General features: G+C 41.0%; 1 protein-coding gene across 2 annotated transcripts in view; it reads left to right on the top strand.

Annotated features, from left to right (window-relative positions):
* sec62 (SEC62 homolog, preprotein translocation factor) overlaps positions 1-20166 on the top strand; it is a 49316-nt gene that overhangs the window by 15084 nt on the left and 14066 nt on the right. For both annotated transcript variants that reach the window (XM_063045303.1, XM_063045304.1), the window contains 3 exons: positions 7392-7500; positions 13148-13253; positions 16635-16836. In XM_063045303.1, the coding sequence (XP_062901373.1) occupies positions 7392-7500; positions 13148-13253; positions 16635-16836 (417 nt within the window). The remainder of the gene's footprint in view (positions 1-7391; positions 7501-13147; positions 13254-16634; positions 16837-20166) is intronic.

The following is a 20166-nucleotide window of genomic DNA, read 5'->3' on the forward strand; positions in this document are numbered from 1 at the left end:
GCAGTGCATTTTAATACATAATAAAAGCTATAATAGAAACATAGAAAACCTACAGCACAATACAGGCCCTTCAGCCCACAAAGTTGTGCCAAACATGTCCCTACCTTTAGAAATTACCAGGGTTACCCATAGCCCTCTATTTTACTAAGCTCCATGTACCTATCCAAAAGTCTTTGAAAAGACCCTATCGTATCCGCCTCCACCACCGTTGCCAGCAGCCCATTCCATGCGCTCACCACTCCCTGCGTAAAAAAAACTTAACCCTGACATCTCCTCTGTACCTACTCCCAAACACCTTAAACCTGTGCCCTCTTGTGGCAGCTGTTTCAGCCCTGGGAAAAAGCCTCTGACTATCCACACGATCAATGCCTCTCATCACCTTATATACCTCTATCAGGTCACCTCTCATCCTCCGTCACTCCAAGGAGAAAAGGCCGAGTTCACTCAACCTATTTTCATAAGGCATGCTCCCCGATCCTGGCAACATCCTTGTAAATCTCCTCTGCACCCTTTCTATGGCTTCCACATCCTTCCTGTAGTGAGGCGACCAGAAATGAGCACAGTACTCCAAGTGGGGTCTGACCAGGGTCCTATATAGCTGCAACATTACCTCTCGGCTCCTAAATTCAATTCCACGATTGATGAAGGCCAATACACCGTACGCCTTCTTAACCACAGAGGCAACCTGCGCAGTTGCTTTGAGTGTCCCCAAGATCCCTCTGATCCTCCACACTGCCAAGAGTCTTACCATTAATACTATATTCTGCCATCATATTTGACCTGCCAAAATGAACCACTTCACACTTATCTGAGTTGAACTCCATCTGCCACTTCTCAGCCCAGTTTTGCATCCTATCAGTGCCCCGCTGTAACCTCTGACAGCCCTCCACACTATCCACAACACCCCCAACCTTTGAGTCATCAAACACAATAAGTACATATTGAAAAAAAAGTAGTGCAAAAAGACAGAAAAAAAATACTGAGGTAATGTTCATGGGTTCATCGTCCATTCAGAAATTTGATGGCAGAGAGGAAGAGGTTGTTCCTGAAATGCTGAGTGTGCATTTTCAGATTCCTGTATCTGCTCCTTAAATGTAGCAATGAGAAGAGGGGGGGGCGGGGTCCTTAATGATGGATGCTGCCTTTTAGAGGTGTCCTTGATGCTGGAGGAGCTAGTGCCCAAGATGGAGCTGACTGACAGTTGTAATTTATGCAGCTTTTTCTGATCCTGTGCTGTGGACCCTCCATAACAGATGGTGATGCAACCAGTTAACATGCTCTCCACAGTAAGTCTGTAGAAATTTGCAAGAGTCTTTGGTGACATACCGTACGAATTCTCCTCAAACTCTGAATGAAATAGAGCCATTGTTGTGCCTTTTTTGTAATTGCATCAATATGTTGGACCCAGGATAGATCCTCAGTCACTACTCACTCTTTCCACATGATCCCCTAACGAGGACTGGTGTGGGTTCCCTCAACTTTGCCTTCCTGAAGTCCACAATCAATTCCTTGGTTTTACTGACATTCAGTGCAAGGCTGCTGTTGCAACATTACTCGACCAGTTGTTCTACTTCCTGTATGCTTCCTCATCCCCATATGAAATTCTGCCAACAAAAGTTGGGTCATCAGAGAAGTTATAGATGAATGTTTGAGCTGTGCTAGCCGCACATTTGTGGGTGTAGAGAGAGTAGAGCAGTGGTCTAAGCATGCGACTCTGAGGTGTGCTAATGTTGATTGTCATTGTGGGGGGAGATGTTATTTACATTCCGCACAGATTGTAGACTCCCGTTGAGGAAGTCAGGGATCCAGTTGCAGAGGGAGACACTTGTACACCTGCTTGTGAATGCAGATATCTAATCAGATCAGGTGGCAACAACTTAGTGCATAAAAGCGTGCAGGCATGGTCAAGAGATTCCATTATTATCCAGACTGAGCATCAGAATGGGGAAGAAATGTGACTTTGACCATGGAATGATTGTTGGTGCCAGATGGGGTGATTTGTATCATAAACTGCTGAGCTCCTAGGATTTTCCCATACAGCAGTCTTTCAAGTTTACAGTGAATGCTGCAAAAACATAAGACATCATTCAGCAGCAATTCTCTGGGCTAAAATGCCTTGTTAATGAGAAAGGTCAGAGGAAAATCATCAAGCTGACAGGAGGGCAACTGTAACTCAAATAACCATGCATTATAACAGTGATATGCAGAAAAGCATCTCTGAACACACAGCAAGCAGGATACCAGGAACAGACACGCAGTAACCACTTGATTAGGTACAGGAGGTACGTAATAAAGTGACCACTGGGTTGCATGATGAACTTTGATGTTAAAATGATGGATTTGACGGTGGCACACGGAAGATATTTCCACTTACGGTGTTCAGAACTTGCTGTTAATGGTGTACTTGATGGAGTTTAGAAGAAAGGAGGGAATTCATTGAAACCTATCAAATATTAGAAGGCCTACATAGAGTAGATGTGGAGAGAGTGTTTCCTATAGTTGGGGAGTCTAGGACCAGAAGATGCAGGTTCAGAGTAGAGGGACATCCATTTGGAACAGGGGTGAGGAGGAATCTCTTTAGCAAGAGGGTGGAGTACCTGGAATTTATTGCCATGGTCTTCTTTAACTAAGTCATTGAGTATATTTAAAGCGGAGGTTGATAGGTTCGTGATTAGTCAGTGTGTCAAAGGTTATGGGGAAAAGGCAGGAGAATGGAGGTGAGAGGGATAATAACTCAGCCATGATGAAATGGTGGAGCAGGTTCAAAGAACTGAATGGCAAAATTCAGCCCCTGTGACTTGTTTTATGATCCAGCATTAACCCAGTTAGAAATTTAAGCAAAGATTTACCCAGAGTGAAGACAATGTGACGAGTGAAGACACTGCACTTTGCGGTGATGAGTGGATGAGGTGAATAACAGAGATGCTTTTACAAGTGCTTCAGGGACAAAGGGAATAGAAGATCGAGGTGTTAGGAGGAGAAACAAACACTTACATATACCAGTTGGAGAAAATAATTTTCAACTCGTCATCTCAATTGACCTGCTGAAGCTTGTAGCCGTCAGATGCAGTTGCATAGCTGCAGCTGACATTCTCAGCTTTACTAAAGGGTCATTGACCTGAAACAACCGGAATTCCTTTGCTCTGTCCAATGATACTGTTAGGCCTGCTGAGTATTTCTGGCATTGGCTTATTTACATTTGCTTTGAACCGTTTACTGTAAATCTTTAAATCAGTCCAGCTGTGCACATCAGTCAAACAGTCCTGATAAGGGTCTCAGCTCAAAATGTTAGCTGTTTATTCCTCTCCATAGATGTTGCCTGACCTGCTGAGTTCCTCTAGCATTTTAGAAATTATATCATAAAAGCATATAAGGTAGGAGCAGAATTGTGCCATTCAGCCAATTAGTTCTGCTCCACCATTTCATCATGGCTGGTTTATTATACCTCTCAGATCCATTCTTTTGCCTTCTCCCCGTAACCTTTGACACCCTGACTAATCAAGAACCTATCAACCTCCGCTTTGAATATACCAATGACTTGGCCACACATCCGTGGCAATAAATTCCATAGATTCACCACCCTCTAGCTAAAGAAATTCCTCCCCATCTCTGTTCCAAATGGATGTCCTGCTATTCTGAAGCTGCACCCTCTGGTCCTAGACTCCCCAGCAGAGGAATACATTCTCTCCCCATCCACTCTATCTAAGCCTTTCAATATTTGATAGGTTTCAATGACATAGACCATAAGACCCTAAAATATAAGAGCAGAATTGGGCTATTTGGCCCATTGAGTCTGCTCTGCCATTTCATCATGGCTGATCCAATGTTCCTGTCAGTCCCAATCTCCTGCCTTCTCCCCATATCCCTTCATGTCCTGATCAATCAAGAATCTATCAACATTTGCTTTAAATGTACATAAAGATAGCCTCCACAGCTAATTCTAGCAAAGAATTCCACAGATTCACCACTCTCTGGCTAAACAAATACCTCCATATCTCCATTCTAAAATGACAAACCATTCACTCCTGGAAGCATTTACATGAGCCTCCTTTTAACCTTCTCCTGTTTCAGCACATCCTTTCTAAGATAAAGAACCCAAAACTGCTCACAATACTCCAAGTAAGACCTCACCAGTGCTTTATTTAAAGTCTCAACATTACATCGTTGCTTATATATTCTAGCCTTTCTTGAAATGAATGCTAATATTGCTTTTGCTTTCCTCACCACAGACTCAACATGCAAATTAACTTTAGGGAATCCTGCACAAGGACTGCTAAGTCCCTTTGTGCCTCAGTTTTCTTTAGAAGAAATAGTCAACCCTTTCAGTTCTTCTACCAAAGTGCATGACCCTACGCTTCCTGACATTGTATTTCATTTGTCATTTCTTTGCCCATTCTCCTAATCTAAGTTCTTCTGTTGCCTCTCTACATCCTCAAAGTGCTGCTTCACTTACGTTCATATTTTCTGCAAACTTTACAACCAAACTTTCAATTACATCATCCAAATCATTGACATATAACGTAAAAAGATTCAGTCCCAACACAGACTCCTGTGGAACACCACTAGACACTGGCAGCCCACTAGAAAAGCCTCCCTTTATTCCCACTCTTTGCCTCCTGCCAAATAGCCGCTGCTTTATGCATGCTAGGATCTCTTCTGTTATACCATGGGCTCATAGCTTGTTAAACAGCCTCATGTGTCGCAACTTGTCAGAGGCCTTCTGAAAATCCAAGTACACAATATCAACCGATTTTCATTTGTCTGTCCTGCTTATTATTTCTTCAAAGAATTCCAACTGATTGTCAGGCAAGACTTTCCCTTAAGGAAGCCACGCTGACTACGGCCTTTTCTTTTTATCAAGTGCCTCTAAGTACCCTGAGACCTCATCCTTAATAATCAACTCCAACATCTTCTCAACCACTGAGGTCAGACTAGCTGGCCTTTAGTTTCCTTTCTTTCTGCTGCTCACCTTTCTTGAAGAGTGGAGTGACATTTACAATTTTCCAGTCTTCAGCTACCAATGCAGAATCTAGTGATTCTTGAAAGATCATTACTAATGCCTCCACAATCTCTTTAGCTACCGCTTTCAGAACTCTGAGGTATACACTATCTGGTCCAGGTGACTTATCTACCTTCAGACCTTTCAGTTTCTAAAGAACCTTCTCTCTAGTAATGGTAACTTCACACACCTCATGACCCCTGACACCTGGAGCTTTCACCATACTGCTAGTGTCTTCCACAGCGAAGACTGATGCAAAATACTTATTTGTCTGCCATTTCTTTGTCCCCCATTACTACCTCTCCAGCATCATTTTCCAGTGATCTGATATCCGCTCTCGCCTTTTTTAAGATCCTCCCTTATTTTGCTAAAGTCCATTGAGAAAAGGGCCAGTCACCAAACGTTTCTCTTTCTTTTTAAATCTTTTTATTGAATAAGTATACCAAAAGGTAAGCCATATAAACATTAATACAATGTTAAAATATAATAAAATTACAGAAGGTATCAATACCAAAAAAAATACTACAATGTAATTTAAACATAAAAAACCAAGATAACATAATAGTATACTAAATTTTATATATATATCAATAGAAAAAAAGAAAAAAAAAACTCCAAAAAAAAACCCACCGTGCAACTACCTAAAAGCAAAGCAACCAAACGTTTCTCATATGTTAACCTTTTTATTCCTGGGAATCATTCTCACGAACCTCATCTAGGCCCTCAAAACCAATTGAATTTTGTGTGGGTTACTCTGGATTTCCAGCATCTGCAGAACCTCTTGTGTTTAAAAATGGCAGTTATTAAAGCAGACAAAACCCCCATTGTATGTGTTAGTCTTTTTCCATCAGACAAGATCAAACCTCATATTGCTTTCCACTGTTTTGTTCCACTCAGGTGAAAGGTGTCTTAGCATGCAGTCTTTCACTAAGATTACTGTAAAGGTCAACATGTCTACATTAACTCCCACAATGTGTTCCAGTGAATAACAGGTCAAAATACTCCTAGACCTTATACACCTTCACTCTAATGCATGTAGCTGAAATTTTACTGAAATTCAAGCTACATTGAGCTTGCATCAACTGGCAAAACAATGCATGAAAAAGGAAACAGCTGGGGTCTTTATCTTTTAGCTCAAGTCAGGGAGCCCCGCCTTCTTATTCCCGCTTCGCCCTTACTTATCAGTCCTGATAAAGGGCTGCGGCCTGAAATGCCAACTGTTTATTCCTTTCCAGAGATGCTCCCTGACCTGCTGAGTTCCTCCAGCATTCTTTTTCCGTTGATACTGAAGTAAACAATTTAACTATTGAAATTGTACTGAATCACCTTTAATCTTACGGGTATAAAAATGTAATGTACGTGAAGTTTGGGAGGCTCTACCAAGAAGATCTCCAGGTGAATGCCTGCTTGCTATGATGAATAAAGTCCTCCGTATCACCAGCTTCAGTGTCTCTCCGTTGCCGCAGACTACAGTCACAAGTTCAACTTTATTGTCCTTCAACTATACACATGTATATAGTTAAATGAAACATTGTTTCTCTGTGGCCAAGGTGCAAAACAAAGCACATATATCACATAAAGCACATAAGATAATATTAACAGATTAAAATATTCCGTGGATTTGCAAGGTGACATAAAGTGCATATACGACATGTAGTTAAATATACTTAATTCTTGCGCTGTTGTAATTAATGTTTACTGGGTAGTAGTATGGTATTAGGAAGTCTTTCAGCCTGGGGGGGCAAGTTATGCAGCTTAACATACTTTGTTCTTTTACGACAAATGCATCCACATAAATGCATTATTTTCGATTTTAGTAAGGGTGCAAAATAACCCTGGTGCACAACCTTGTACAGTTCAGTGAGTTCTGTATTACTGTGCATAATGCACAGTTAAAGGGCAGAAGTTTAGGGGTAACATGAGGGGGAACTTCTTTACTCAGAGTGGTGGCTGTGTGGAACGAGCTTCCAGCAGAAGTGGTTGAGGCAGGTTCGATGTTGTCGTTTAAAGTTAATTTGGATAGATATATGGACAGGAAAGGAATGGAGGGACCGAGTGCAGGTCAGTGGGACTAGGTGAGAGTAGGAGTTCAGCATGGACTAGAAGGGCCGAGATGGCCTGTTTCCGTGCTGTAATTGTTATATGGTTATATATCAATTAATCTTAACCACAAGAGTCTCTGCAGATGCTGGAAATCTTGAGCAACATGCACAAAATGCTGGAGGATCTGTGGTAGGAAATAAACAATTGATGTTATGGGCCGAGACACTTCATCCAGACTCACCTAAAATTGATTAATTTCAAATCGGCTTTGATTGGGAGCAATATTTGGTATGACCACTTCTCAGTCAAAATCATAATTTTCCAATTTAAATTGTCTTTTCTTTTTAAGGAGGTTGGAGAACCAACGAAAGAGGAGAAAGCAGTGGCCAAGTACTTGCGTTTCAATTGTCCAACCAAGTCCACTACCATGATGGGGCATAGAGTCGATTATTTTGTTGGTAAGATCACAACATACCATTAAAATCAATTTCTGCCTCCGCAAAATATATTGACACTTGTTTATATGCACAGTATAGTACATCTATGTAAGTTAGTCTTTGTGTACTTATGTGTGTACAGGTCCTCCCCAGCTTATGAGTGCCCAACTTGCGTACAGCCTGTAATTATGAATAGACGTGGGATGGTTTTACCATATGTGGGGTGGGGGGGGTGCTACAGGTGTTTTCTGCCGAGTAGGAACTTGGTTCAACTTCCAAGCTGTTCAGCTTACGAACAGTTTTATTTAACTTTAATTTAGTGATTCAGCAGGTTAACAAAATCTTCCAGTTCAATGAGCCCGCACCACCCAATTATACCCGTGCGACCTATTAACCTACTAACCTTTACGTCTGGAATGTTTGAGGAAACTGGACTACCCAGAGGAAACCCACGTAGTCAGAAAGAGAACAAACTCCTTACAGACAGCGGTGGGAAATTGAATCCAGGTTTCTGGTACTGTAATAGCATTTCGCTAACAACTACCCCTTTCCTAACCTGGCATGATAACGTTGCTTTATTATCCTCATCCTGTTAGCTGAGGATAACTAAAGTGTTTGGGCATAGGAACAAGAGTGCAGCATTCAGCCTCTTGATTCTTTTCTGGCATTCAATCAGGTCATCGCCAATCCATTTAACCCCTTTAGTTCCAAATACTGTAATTCAGCAACAAACTATAACTGTTAGTTTTGAAATCTAATGCAATATCTGTCTGTTTAAAATATTCTGGCAAGTGCAAATGTGTTCAGATCTGAAAAATCCGTATAATGAATAAATGACAACTCTACCTGTCAGTCTTTACACTTTAGCCTTCAACAGCACACCACTCCATAACTTCCCTCCGGAAACTTTTCCATTGTTGATCACCTTGTTTTATGAGTGTTTCTCAGTGACCTTTGTCACAAGATTATTGACCTTTAGATAAAATGAGCTGAACAGCATTCTTGCTGCTGAACCGTCATATTTTTTCTTGTTTTTAAAGCCCTCAATGGCCTGGGACCAGAGTTCATCACAGAATAACTTCTTTTATGATCTTGCTCAAGCTCTCAGGTCTTCTTCCGTCACTCTCTTACCAACAATCTCCCTCATAAGATAATTCCACACCTAAATTATGGAATCCAATACCTAAAACTATAAAGAATACAGATACACACAAAATGCTGGAGGAACTCAGCAGGTCAGGCAGCAGCTATGGAAAAACATCGGCTGTACTTTTTGAATAAATGCTGCCTGGGCTGCTGAGTTCCTCCAGCACAGTGTGTGTCTGTTGCTTGGATTTCCAGCATCTGCAGATTTTTTCTTGTTTGTGGAGGGATACAGGCACTATTGACACGTTTAAATTTATTTCACTTTGGGGACCCAAGCTATCTCAACCACAATCTGTTCCAGCTGCTACCATCTGGGAAGCGGTACCGCAGCATAAAAGCCAGGACCAACAGGCTCCGGGACAGCTTCTCCCTCCAGGCCATCAGACTGATGAACTTACACCGACTTGAGTGTACTCTATATTACATTGACTGTTCTATTTATTATAAATTACTATGATTGCACATTGTACATTTAGATGAAGACATAACGTAAAGATTCTTACTCCTTATGTATATGAAGGGTGTAAGAAATAAAGTGAATTCATTCAATTTTTTAATGTTTGCGCTTTATGTACATTATTTGTATGAAAAGTGCTGTATAACTAAGTTAAAAACGCAAACACGAGGAAATCTGCAGACGCTGGAAATTCAAGCAACTCACACAAAAAATGCTGGTGAACGCAGTAGGCCAGACGGCATCTATAGGAAGAGGTACAGTCGACGTTTCGGGCTGAGACCCTTCGTCAGGACTAATCACACAAAAAATGCTGGTGAACGCAGTAGGCCAGACGGCATCTATAGGAAGAGGTACAGTTGACGCTTCAGGCCGAGACCTTTCGTCAGGACTAATGTTAGCAGCAGCGTTCACCAGCATTTTTGTGTGTGTTAGTTGTATAAATAAGTTATTATTATTCTTAACTGGTGCATCGTAGACTTCTGGTTGCACTGATGGTGTTGTGGATCATGTCACTGTGCAGAATCCATCCCTCCTGTCTCTATATGAAGAATTTGTTTTTATAGAATCAGACAGAAATATTACTTTATTGTAGTTTAAAGCTACTGTGAAGAATACTTTATTAGAATGACACCAGAAATGAGAGGTTACAATGCACAAGAAAGCTGGGTTCCATTTATTCTCAAGAGGAGAAAATGGAGATCCATGATATTTATCTTTAAAGTTATATTTTGGTACAGTAGATAAGGGAAAAATATTTCCACTTCCCTACAAGACTGGTACTGAGGACCTGAGGAAATACATCATATTCAGAATAGATTTATTATCACTGAGATATGCCATCAAGGACATATATGTCCTTGAAATGGGTCTTTAACATCATTAAGGAAACTACACATGATGATCATGGACTATTTGTCCAATTCCCATCAGAGAGAAGGCTAGTAGCAACCAGACTCAAAAACAGTTACTTTCCCCAAGCAGTAAGACTGATTAACCACTCCACCCACTAACTCCACCACTACTTTATTATTCCCTGTCAGTCACATTACATACAGCCCAGCAACACTGTATAGACATACAATCAATCTATGTATATAAGCCGTCTTATGTACGGTAATGCACTTTGGTAAAAGGAACAGTAGTGTGGGCTATTATCTAAATGGGGAGAAAGTTCAGACATCAGAGGCGCAGAGAGACTTAGGAGTCTCGTGCAAGACTCCCAGAAGGTTAATTTACAGGTTGAGTCTGTGGTAAAGAAGGCAAAAGCAATGTTGGCAACATACATCAAAGTTGCTGGTGAACGCAGCAGGCCAAGCAGCATCTATAGGAAGAGGTGCAGTCGACGTTTCAGGCCGAGACCCATCGTCAGGACAGTAATGTTGGCATTTATTTCAAGGGAAATAGAATATAAGAGCAGGGAGATAATGCTGAGCCTTTATGAAACACTAGTCAGGCCAAATTGGAATATTATCAACAGTTTTGGGCCCTATATTTCGGAAAGGATGTGTTGTCATTGGTGAGAGTCCAGAGGAGGTTCACGAGTTAGCTTCTGGGAATGAAGGGGTAAGGATATGAAGAGCATTTGGCAGCTTTGGGCCTGTACTCTGTGGAATTTAGAAGAATGCGGGGGGGGGAGGGGAGGGATCTCATTGAAATCTACTGAATGTCGAAAGGACTAGGGTGGATGCTTTTCAGGATGTTTCCTGTGGTAGGGGTATCCAGAACTAGACGGCACAACCTCAAAATTCAGGGACAACCCTTAGAACATAGGTAAAGAGGAATATTTTTAGGCGAAGTGTAGTAAATCTATACAATGCTCTGTCAGACTGCGGTGGAGGCCAAATCTATGAGTATATTTAAGGGGGAAGTTGATAGCTTCCTGATCAGTCAGAGCATCAAAGGATATGGCGAGAAGGCAGGTTGAGTGGGATCCAGGCTCAGCCATGATGTAATGGCAGAGCAGACTCGATGGGCTGAATAGCCTAATTCTGCTCCTGTGTCTTATGGTCGTGTGTATTTATATTTATGGTGTGTATTTTTATTATTGTGTTCTTTATCTTCTGTGGATCTTTTTTTGTTCTGTATTGGATTGGGAATAACAATTGTTTTCTTTACACTTGTGTACAGGAAATGACATTAAACAATCTTGATTGAAATTTGTTAGCACAAGTGATTCTGCAGATGCATTAAATCCAGAGCACCACACATAAAATGCTGGAGGAACTCAGGAGGCCAGGCAGCACCTATGGAGAGGAATATGGAGTTAATGTTTTGGGCCATGAACTTGTTTTGTGGCAATAGTACAGTGCAAACAAACAAAATTACTGTAAATTACAAAAATATTGTAATTAAAAAAGGAGTAACAAGATAGTGTTCGTGGAGCATTGAGAAATTTGATGGTGGAGGGGAAGAAGCTGTTTCTGAGTGATTGAGTGGAGGTCTTCAAGCTCCCGTACCTCCTCCCCGTTGGTAGGGTATGTCCTGGAAGGTGAGGTGCCTTCTTGTGCAGTGCCTCTGGAAGCTGTCCTTGTTGATGGTTAGGGGTGTGTGTGTGATGGAGCTGGCAGAATCTACAACCCTCTGCAGCCTCTTTTCAATCTGTGCATTGGACGCTTCATTACCAAGTATTATGATGTGGAGCTCACTGTCACAAATAACAGTCAAGGGAAATGAAGGTAAAAGCTAGATGTAGTTTGCTGAGACTAGATTAGATTGGGTGATGGATTGTTCATAGATTTAAACACAGATATAACATGGATAAAGAACAAGATTAGCTGTATTTGTCACATGTTCATCAAAGCATAAGTGAAATGCAATGTTTTAGCGTCAGCGACCAACACAGTCCAAGGTAAATTATCCAAGCACGTCACCAATACTACTTTGGAGTCCATTTTCTTGCAGGTATTGACAGTAAAACAAAGAAATATAATACAGTCAATGAAAAAAATACAGCAAGACTGACAAACATCTAATATGCAAAGAAAACAAACTACACAAAAAATTACTGAGGACCTGAGTTGTAGAGTCCTTGAAAGGCAGTCCATAAGGAGCGTTCAGTGATCAGTTCAGTGCTGTGGTGAGTGATGGTTCAGGAGCCTGATGGTCAAAAGGTAATAACTGTTTCCGAGCCTGATGGTGTGGGACTTAAGGCTCCTGTATCTCATTCCTGATGGTAACAGCAGAAGAGAATGTGGCTTAGATGATGGGGGTCCTCAGTGATGGATGCTGCTCTCTTGTAGAGGCACTGCATGCTTTCTTTGAAATGGCACTGACATACTGGTCCCAGGACAGATCATCTGATATAACATCCAGGAACTTAAACTCATTGACCCTCTCCACCTCCGATCCCACTGGCACTGATTCATGGACCCCCAATTTCTTCCACCTGCAGTCGATAATCAGCTGTTTAGTTTTGATGGCATTGAGTGAGAGGCTATTGTTGTGGCACCACTCAACCAGATTTTCAATGTGCCTCCTATATACCAAATTGTCACCATCTTTGATTTGGCCAAAAGCTGTGGTGTCCTCAGCAAACTTAAATATGGCATTGGATGATTGTGCTGCGAGCACTGTCACCACGCTTTATGCACTAACATAGCATCCCCACAGCTCACTAATCCTAACCATGCGTATTTGGAATGTGGGAGGAAGCCAGAGCACCCGGGGAAAACCCCATGTAGTCACCACAAGAACGTACAAACTCCTAAAAGTTTACTGGAATTGAGCACTATTCAGTAATCACTGCTTTATACTTTGAAATGCTTGCTAATACTATTACGTTTATTTTGCACTCATTAAAGTTATATAATTTTATTTTTAATTTGTTTTATAGACCATAAGCAGGGTAAATTTAGGTTATTTTCCCATTCGAGTCAGTTCCACCATTCTATCTTGGCTGATTTATTATCCCTCTCCATCACATTACTAATCCCCTTACTAATCAAGAACCTGTCAACCTCTACTTGTCTATGGTGTCCTTGCAGCAAAAAGCTAATTTCATATTTATATCCTATAAGTGCAAGCATACGACAATGAATTTAAACTTGTACTACCATCACGTTTCAGCTTCCAAAGCGATAGATTGCTTGCTGGATTCTAAATGGGCAAAAGCAAAGAAAGGAGAGGAGGCTGTTTTTACAACCAGGGAATCAGCAGTGGAATATTGCAACAGGTGTGTGCAGTTCCTTTATTACTATGTTGTTAACTCTGCCTTTGTTAATAACACCAGCATCAATGAATCAGAATGCATGAAAGAGGAAAGGCAGTCACCCAGAATGCAGGTTCACAGTAAATTTGTTAGCAAACTACATTTATGTACTGTACATGCATGGGACAGGTATGAAGTGCTCTGGCCCGGTGCAAGTCAATGGAGCTAGGCAGATTGATGGTCTGTGATGGATTAGGTGGGCCAAAGAACCTGTTTCTATACTATAGTGTTCTATGACTCCAGTACTGTGCAAAAGTCTTGGGCGTCCTAGATTTTTTCTACAGTTTCAGATGGTATAGCATCTACAGGGCCCTGATCTCAACATCCCTGAAGCTGTCCAGGATTATCTGGGGAGGCAGAAGCAAGCAAGACAGCTAGTCTGCTGGATAACTGTGGCAAGTTCTCCATGATGCTTGAAACAACCAGCCATTTTTCTTATAAAATTGCACAATAATATGCCCAAGAGAATTGATGCAGTTTTAATGGGAAAGGGTGGTCACACCAAATATTGATTTGATTTAGTTTTTTACTATTTATTGCTCTTCATATTTTTTTGAAATTTAGAAACATCTCATTTTTATTATTTTTGAAAACATTTCCACTTCACAGAATTTTGTTATATGTGCCTAAGACTTTTGCACAGTATCGTTTGTTACCGCATACTTCCCCAAGATTCTTTTTTTTTTGCAGGCATTCATAGTAGAACAAAGACACACAGTAGAATCGATGAAAAACTATGTACAAAGACTGACAAACACCCATTGAACAAATGAAGATTTGCTACAAATAGAAAGCAAATAATGATAATAAATAGATACTGATAATGAGTCGTATGATCTTTGAAATAATTAGAATTATCACTGTCATAAGTCATGATATTTCTTGTTTTGTGGCAGCAACAGTGCAACATAAAAAAATAAGTTACAATAAGAAATATATTCAAAAATAAATAAGTAGTGTAAAAAAAAAAGCAAAATAGTGATGCAGTGTTCATGGACCACTCATTAGTCTGATAGCAGAGGAGAAGAAATTGAGTGTGCATCTTCCAATTCTTGCACATTGCACTGACGGTAGCAATGAAAAGAAAGTGTGTAATGGTGAGGGTCCTTAATGATGATGCCACCTTCTTGATGCAATGCCTTTTGAAGATGCCCTTAATGTTGGGGAGGATTGTGCTCATGGTGGAGTTGTCTAAGTCTACAACCCACTACAGCTTTTTTCTTTGGGTTGAGGTAGCTTGGTGACAACAAACCAAATTTATGTTAAAAATCAAATTTAAATCAACCGAGTGGTAGACTCAGTACTTAACCAGTTCTGCAGTACTCCAACAAATCTAGCTCACGACTAAAATCTGAATGTAAGAGTGGGAGTTAACTGCACAAGTCTGCATTTTATTGAGTATTTTGAGCTTCCCCTCAATATGTTAGGTAAAAGTAAAGTGAATTTATAATTATTATCACAGTCCGTATACTAAGCTGAGATTTATTTTCTTATAGAATTTCACAGTAGAGTAAATAAAATATAAAAGAATCAGTGAAAAACTACTCACAAAGATGGACAGACAATCAATGTGCAAAAGAAGACAAACTTGTGCAAATATAAAAAAACAAATAATATTGAGAACACGTGTTATTGAGTCGTTGAAAGCGAGTCTTTAGGTTGTGGAATCAGTTCATTGTTAAAGTGAGTGAAGTTACCTACACTGGTTCAGGAGCCTGATGGTTGAAGGGTAGTAACTGTTCCTGAACCTGGTGGTGTGGGACCTGAGACTTCTGTACCTCCTTCCTGAATGCAGTAGTGAGAAGAGAGCATGGCTTGGATGGTGGGGTTCTTTGATGTTGAGCGCTGCTTTCCTGCAGCAGCACTCCTTGTAGATGTGCTCAATGGTGGGGAGGGCTTTACCTGTGATGAAATGTGCAATAGGAAATAATTTTTTATTCCACTTAGTAATAGACATCTGTTCTATCAATACAGTTGCAGCAGTACCCCAGTGCAACTGCGATCACTCCTGGTTTTTGTCCACACATATCCTTATAAGTTGAGGCAATGAGGAAAAGTGATCATTTAACATAAAGTAAACCAGAAATCTGATGGTAGTTTGAACACTTAACCTGGAATCAGGTATTCAGTGGAATGGAGCTTTACAGTAAGGGGAACCAACAGTTGGAATGGTGAAAATAGTTTTTCCATGATTCAGGGGAAATCTAATAAAAGTTATTTTAGTGCCTCGCCTAAAGATGCAGAGTTTTTACATTAATTACTAATGCATAACCCCCATCTTTAACAGTATGTGAGATCACAGAATGAGGGGTATCTCACTGAGACATATTGAATACTTAGAGGCCTAGATAGAGTGGATATGGAGAGGATGTTTCCAACAGAGGGGAGGCTAGGACCAGAGAGCACAGCCTCAGACAAGGATGAAGGTGGGAAAATGGGGTTGAGAGGGATAATAAATCAGCCATGATGGAATGGTAGACCAGACTTAATCGGACGAATGGCCTAATTCTGGCCCTATATCTTATGGTCTTAAAACTTGACAATGCCTTTAGCCACGGGCATAGAAGTATATCTTATGCAGGCAAATTTAGTATAAACTGGTCATGTTGGTCATCAAGAATATGACAGGCAAAGGACCCATTTCTTTACTGTGCAATTTTATGACCATAGCTTTATGCATAAATACTGAAATGATGTTATTAAATTTATTTTAAATTTAATAACATTGTACCATATTAGATCGATTGAGAGAATGTGGCAAGTGCGCATGCAGCTGATCAGTCGCGTGATGAATCCATAGGGCCTCCTACGTGTGGGAGGCGTGCTCTTTTGGGCACGGGCTTTCGAGTGCTCATGTTGTCATCTCGGAGAGCTGGATTCCTAGCTGCAGCACTGTAAGTTGCACAGCATGTACCATTACGAACATGGCTCAGTAAGAAGGTTTAATCATACACTGCAATGTTTATTGTGCCGTGAAAAGTAATAAACATAATTTCAGTCGTTATGCAGAAAGTAGATATGTAGCAAAGGCAACCATTTCTCTTGAGTGCCTTTCACAATCTCAGGAAGTCCCAAAGGGTCTTTCAGCCAGTTAATTACTTTTAAAATATAGTCATTGTAGGCTACTCATTTGTGTATAATGTGATCCCAATGATATAATGACAAAATTAACTATCTTAGTGAAGTTGGTTGAGAGCTGGTTATCCAATTTGAGTTACCGGGGGCAGCTGTCAGTCTTGCAGACTTCCCATTAGCATTGACAAATTTTTTTTTTTAAATGATATTTCTACATTAACCGAAAAGCTAAAGCTTTCCCTCCCCGCCCCCACCCTGAATTGTCAACAGGCTTCTCAAGAAGCAGTTCTTCCACCGAGCGTTGAAAGTAATGAAGAAAAAGTCTGAGAAGGAAATCAAAAAGGAGAAGGGGAAGAATGACAGCAGCAAAGAGGAGGAAAAGAAAAGCAAAAAGGAAACGGTGAAGGATGAGAAGAGTAAGAAAGAGAAGAAAAAGGATAGTGAAAAAGAAGAGATTAAGAAAGAGAAGAAGGTAAGAGATCTATTATGTTTTTTATTTAGAGAGACAGCATGGAATAGGCCCAGTGAATTGCATCGCCCAACAACTCACCTATTTAACCCTAACAAAGTCACAGGACAATTTACAGTGACCATTTGACCAATTAACTGGTACGTCTTGGGACTGTGGAAGGAAACAGGAGTACCAAGAGGAAACCCACAAGCTCATGGGATGGACAAGAAACTTCTTACAGGATTAATCTCCAAACTCCAAGCTGCAATAGTGTTGCACTAACCACTATGCTACTGTGGCATTGCAAAGAGCTTAGAAGAAATAAACAAGCCAACTGGTTCTAGAGATCTAAGTCATTGCTTATACTCTACAAAGATTCCTCACATGACGTACCAAATCCTTCAGTTGGCATACTCCAATAATTTATGAGGGTTCAGAGTCAGAGTATTGTAGCACAGTAATGTAGGTCAAAAGAATTCACATAGAGTCTGAGGTTTACCTTCAGAACCTTATTACAAACTGTCGTCAGCAGGAAAGTCACTCATCCTGGAGTGAATACATGCTCCCCAGTATAAAGCTTCTGGTAGTATCTACCCTTGAGAGCCAGAGGGGATGAATTTATGAAATTTGTTGCCACAGACAGCTGTGAAGATCAAGTCATTGGGATATTTAAAGTGGAGATCGATAGATTCTTGATTAGTAAAGGTGTTAAAGAATGCAGGGAGATGGCATGAGAATAGGGTGGGGAGGGATAATGAATCAGCCATGACTTAATGGGCCAATGGCCTAATTCTGTTCCTATGTCTTATAGCCTATCCATGTTCCTGTCCAAGTTCCCCTTATCTCTACCAGTCATGTATTGGTCATTGCTTTACTGTGTTGAGCTTCAGTACACAACAGAATACATGAGCTGAGGGCAACACTGATTTTACCTTAAATATTCAATATCCAGGCATGGAGTGACTATTGTTCAAAGTAACTTTATTATCAAAGTGCATATATGTCACCATAAACAATTGTGAGATTTTTTTTTTCTTGCGGGCACACCGAGGAAATCCATAACAGGATCAATGAAAGATTGCACCAATATGGGCATTCAACCAGTGTGCAAAAGACAAAAAACTGCAAATACAAAAAGAAAGATAGAATAATATTAAATAGTCGATTAGATGATATAAGGAGTCCATGAAAGTTAGCTAACAGGTTGTGGGAACATTAAACTGGCAACTAGTGTTTGGGATCACTAGCATTATCTCCCCTGCTACAGTGGTTATGTAGCAACAGACTCAATAACAGCTTCTTCCCGTAGACTATTAGACTTGTTAACACCCTGCTGCCACCCAGCACACATGTACACCCTGTATGAACGCCCTGCCAAACCCCCACCCCCAACTGTGCCAACACACTCAGCTTGCACCTGCCACTTTTCATCTTTTATTGCTGCTGTTTCATCTGTTTACGTGACTGCTTGTTTTATTATATTAGTGTCAGTAAAATTATACCGTTTAATTGTTCAAAAAAGGTAGTAGGGATAGTCCGGGTAATTATAGACCAGTGAGCCTTATCTCTCTGGTGGGAAAGCTGTTGGAAAAGATTCTTAAAGATAGGATCTATGGGCATTTAGAGAATCATGGTCTGATCAGGGACAGTCAGCATGGCTTTGTGAGGGGCAGATCATGTCTAACAAGCCTGATAGAGTTCTTTGAGGAGGTGACCAGGCATATAGATGAGGGTAGTGCAGTGGATGTGATCTACATGGATTTTAGTAAGGCATTTGACAAGGTTCCACACGGTAGGCTTATTCAGAAAGTCAGAAGGCATGGGATCCAGGGAAGTTTGGCCAGGTGGATTCAGAATTGGCTTGCCTGCTGAAGGCAGAGGGCCGTGGTGGAGGAAGTACATTGGGATTGGAGGGTTATGACTAGTGGTGTCCCAGAAGGATCGGTTCTGGGACCTCTACTTTTCGTGATTTTTACTCACAACCTGGATGTGGGGGTAGAAGGGTGGGTTGGCAAGTTTGCAGACGACACAAAAATTGGTGGTGGTGTAGATAGTGTAGAGGATTGTCGAAGATTGCAGAGAGACATTGATAGGATGCAGAAGTGACAGATGGAGTTCAACCCGGAGAGGTGTGAGGTGGTACACTTTGGAAGGACAAACTCCAAGGCAGAGTACAAAGCAAATGGCAGGATACTTGGTAGTGTGGAGGAGCAGAGGGATCTGGGGGTACATGTCCACAGATCCCTGAAAGTTGCCTCACAGGTAGATAGGGTAGTTAAGAAAGCTTGTGGGTTGTTAGCTTTCATAAGTCGATGGATAGAGTTTAACAGTCGCGATGTAATGATGCAGCTCTGTAAAACTCTGGTTGCGCCACAGTTGGAGTACTGTGTCCAGTTCTGGTCGCCTCTCTATAGGAAGGATGTGGAAGCATTGGAAAGGATACAGAGGAGATTTATCAGGATGCTGCCTGGTTTAGAAAGTATGCATTATGATCAGAGATTAAGGGAACTAGGGCTTTACTCTTTGGAGAGAAGGAGGATGAGAGGAGACATGATAGAGGTGTACAAGATAATAAGAGGAATAGATAGAGTGGATAGCCAGCACCTCTTCCCCAGGGCACCACTGCTCAATACAAGAGGACATGGCTTTAAGGTAAGGGGTGGGAAGTTCAAGGGGGATATTAGAGGAAGGTTTTTTACTCAAAGAGTGGTTGGTGCGTGGAATGCACTGCCTGAGTCAGTAGTGGAGGCAGATACACTAGAGAAGTTTAAGAGACTACTAGACAGGTATATGGAGGAATTTAAGGTGGGGGCTTATATGGGAGGCAGGGTTTGAGGGTCGGCACAACATTGTGGGCCGAAGGGCCTGTACTGTGCTGTACTATTTTATTCTATTCTCAATATAAACATGCACCTTACACTTTATGTTAAACTGTCAATTTTCCGGCCAGGCCACTCAGGAACTTGTGCTAATATTATTTTGTGACTGTATGTGCTGTCATAACTGTATGTGCTGTGTGTGACTGTATGTAGTGTTTTACACCGTGGCCCCAGAGGAACGATGTTTCGTTTAGATGTATACATGTGTGATTGAATGACAATAAATTTGAACTTGAACAAACCATCCATGAGAGACATTCAGCAGGCCGAGCAGTATCAACAGAAGGAAAGGAATTGTCAATGTTTTGGGTCGAAGCCCTGCATCAGGACAGTGGTTACGTAATCCAGAACTGTGCAATATTGATGCAGTTGAGATCAAATTCCATTGCATGAGGTCGGAAAGTAAATCCTGTTAATGGTGTAAACTGGAATAAAAGATTGACTTTTTTCACGCAGTGAAAAGATTTACTAA

The sequence above is a fragment of the Mobula hypostoma genome, chromosome 4 (genome assembly GCF_963921235.1).
Source record: "Mobula hypostoma chromosome 4, sMobHyp1.1, whole genome shotgun sequence".
Taxonomy (NCBI): Eukaryota; Metazoa; Chordata; class Chondrichthyes; order Myliobatiformes; family Myliobatidae; genus Mobula; species Mobula hypostoma.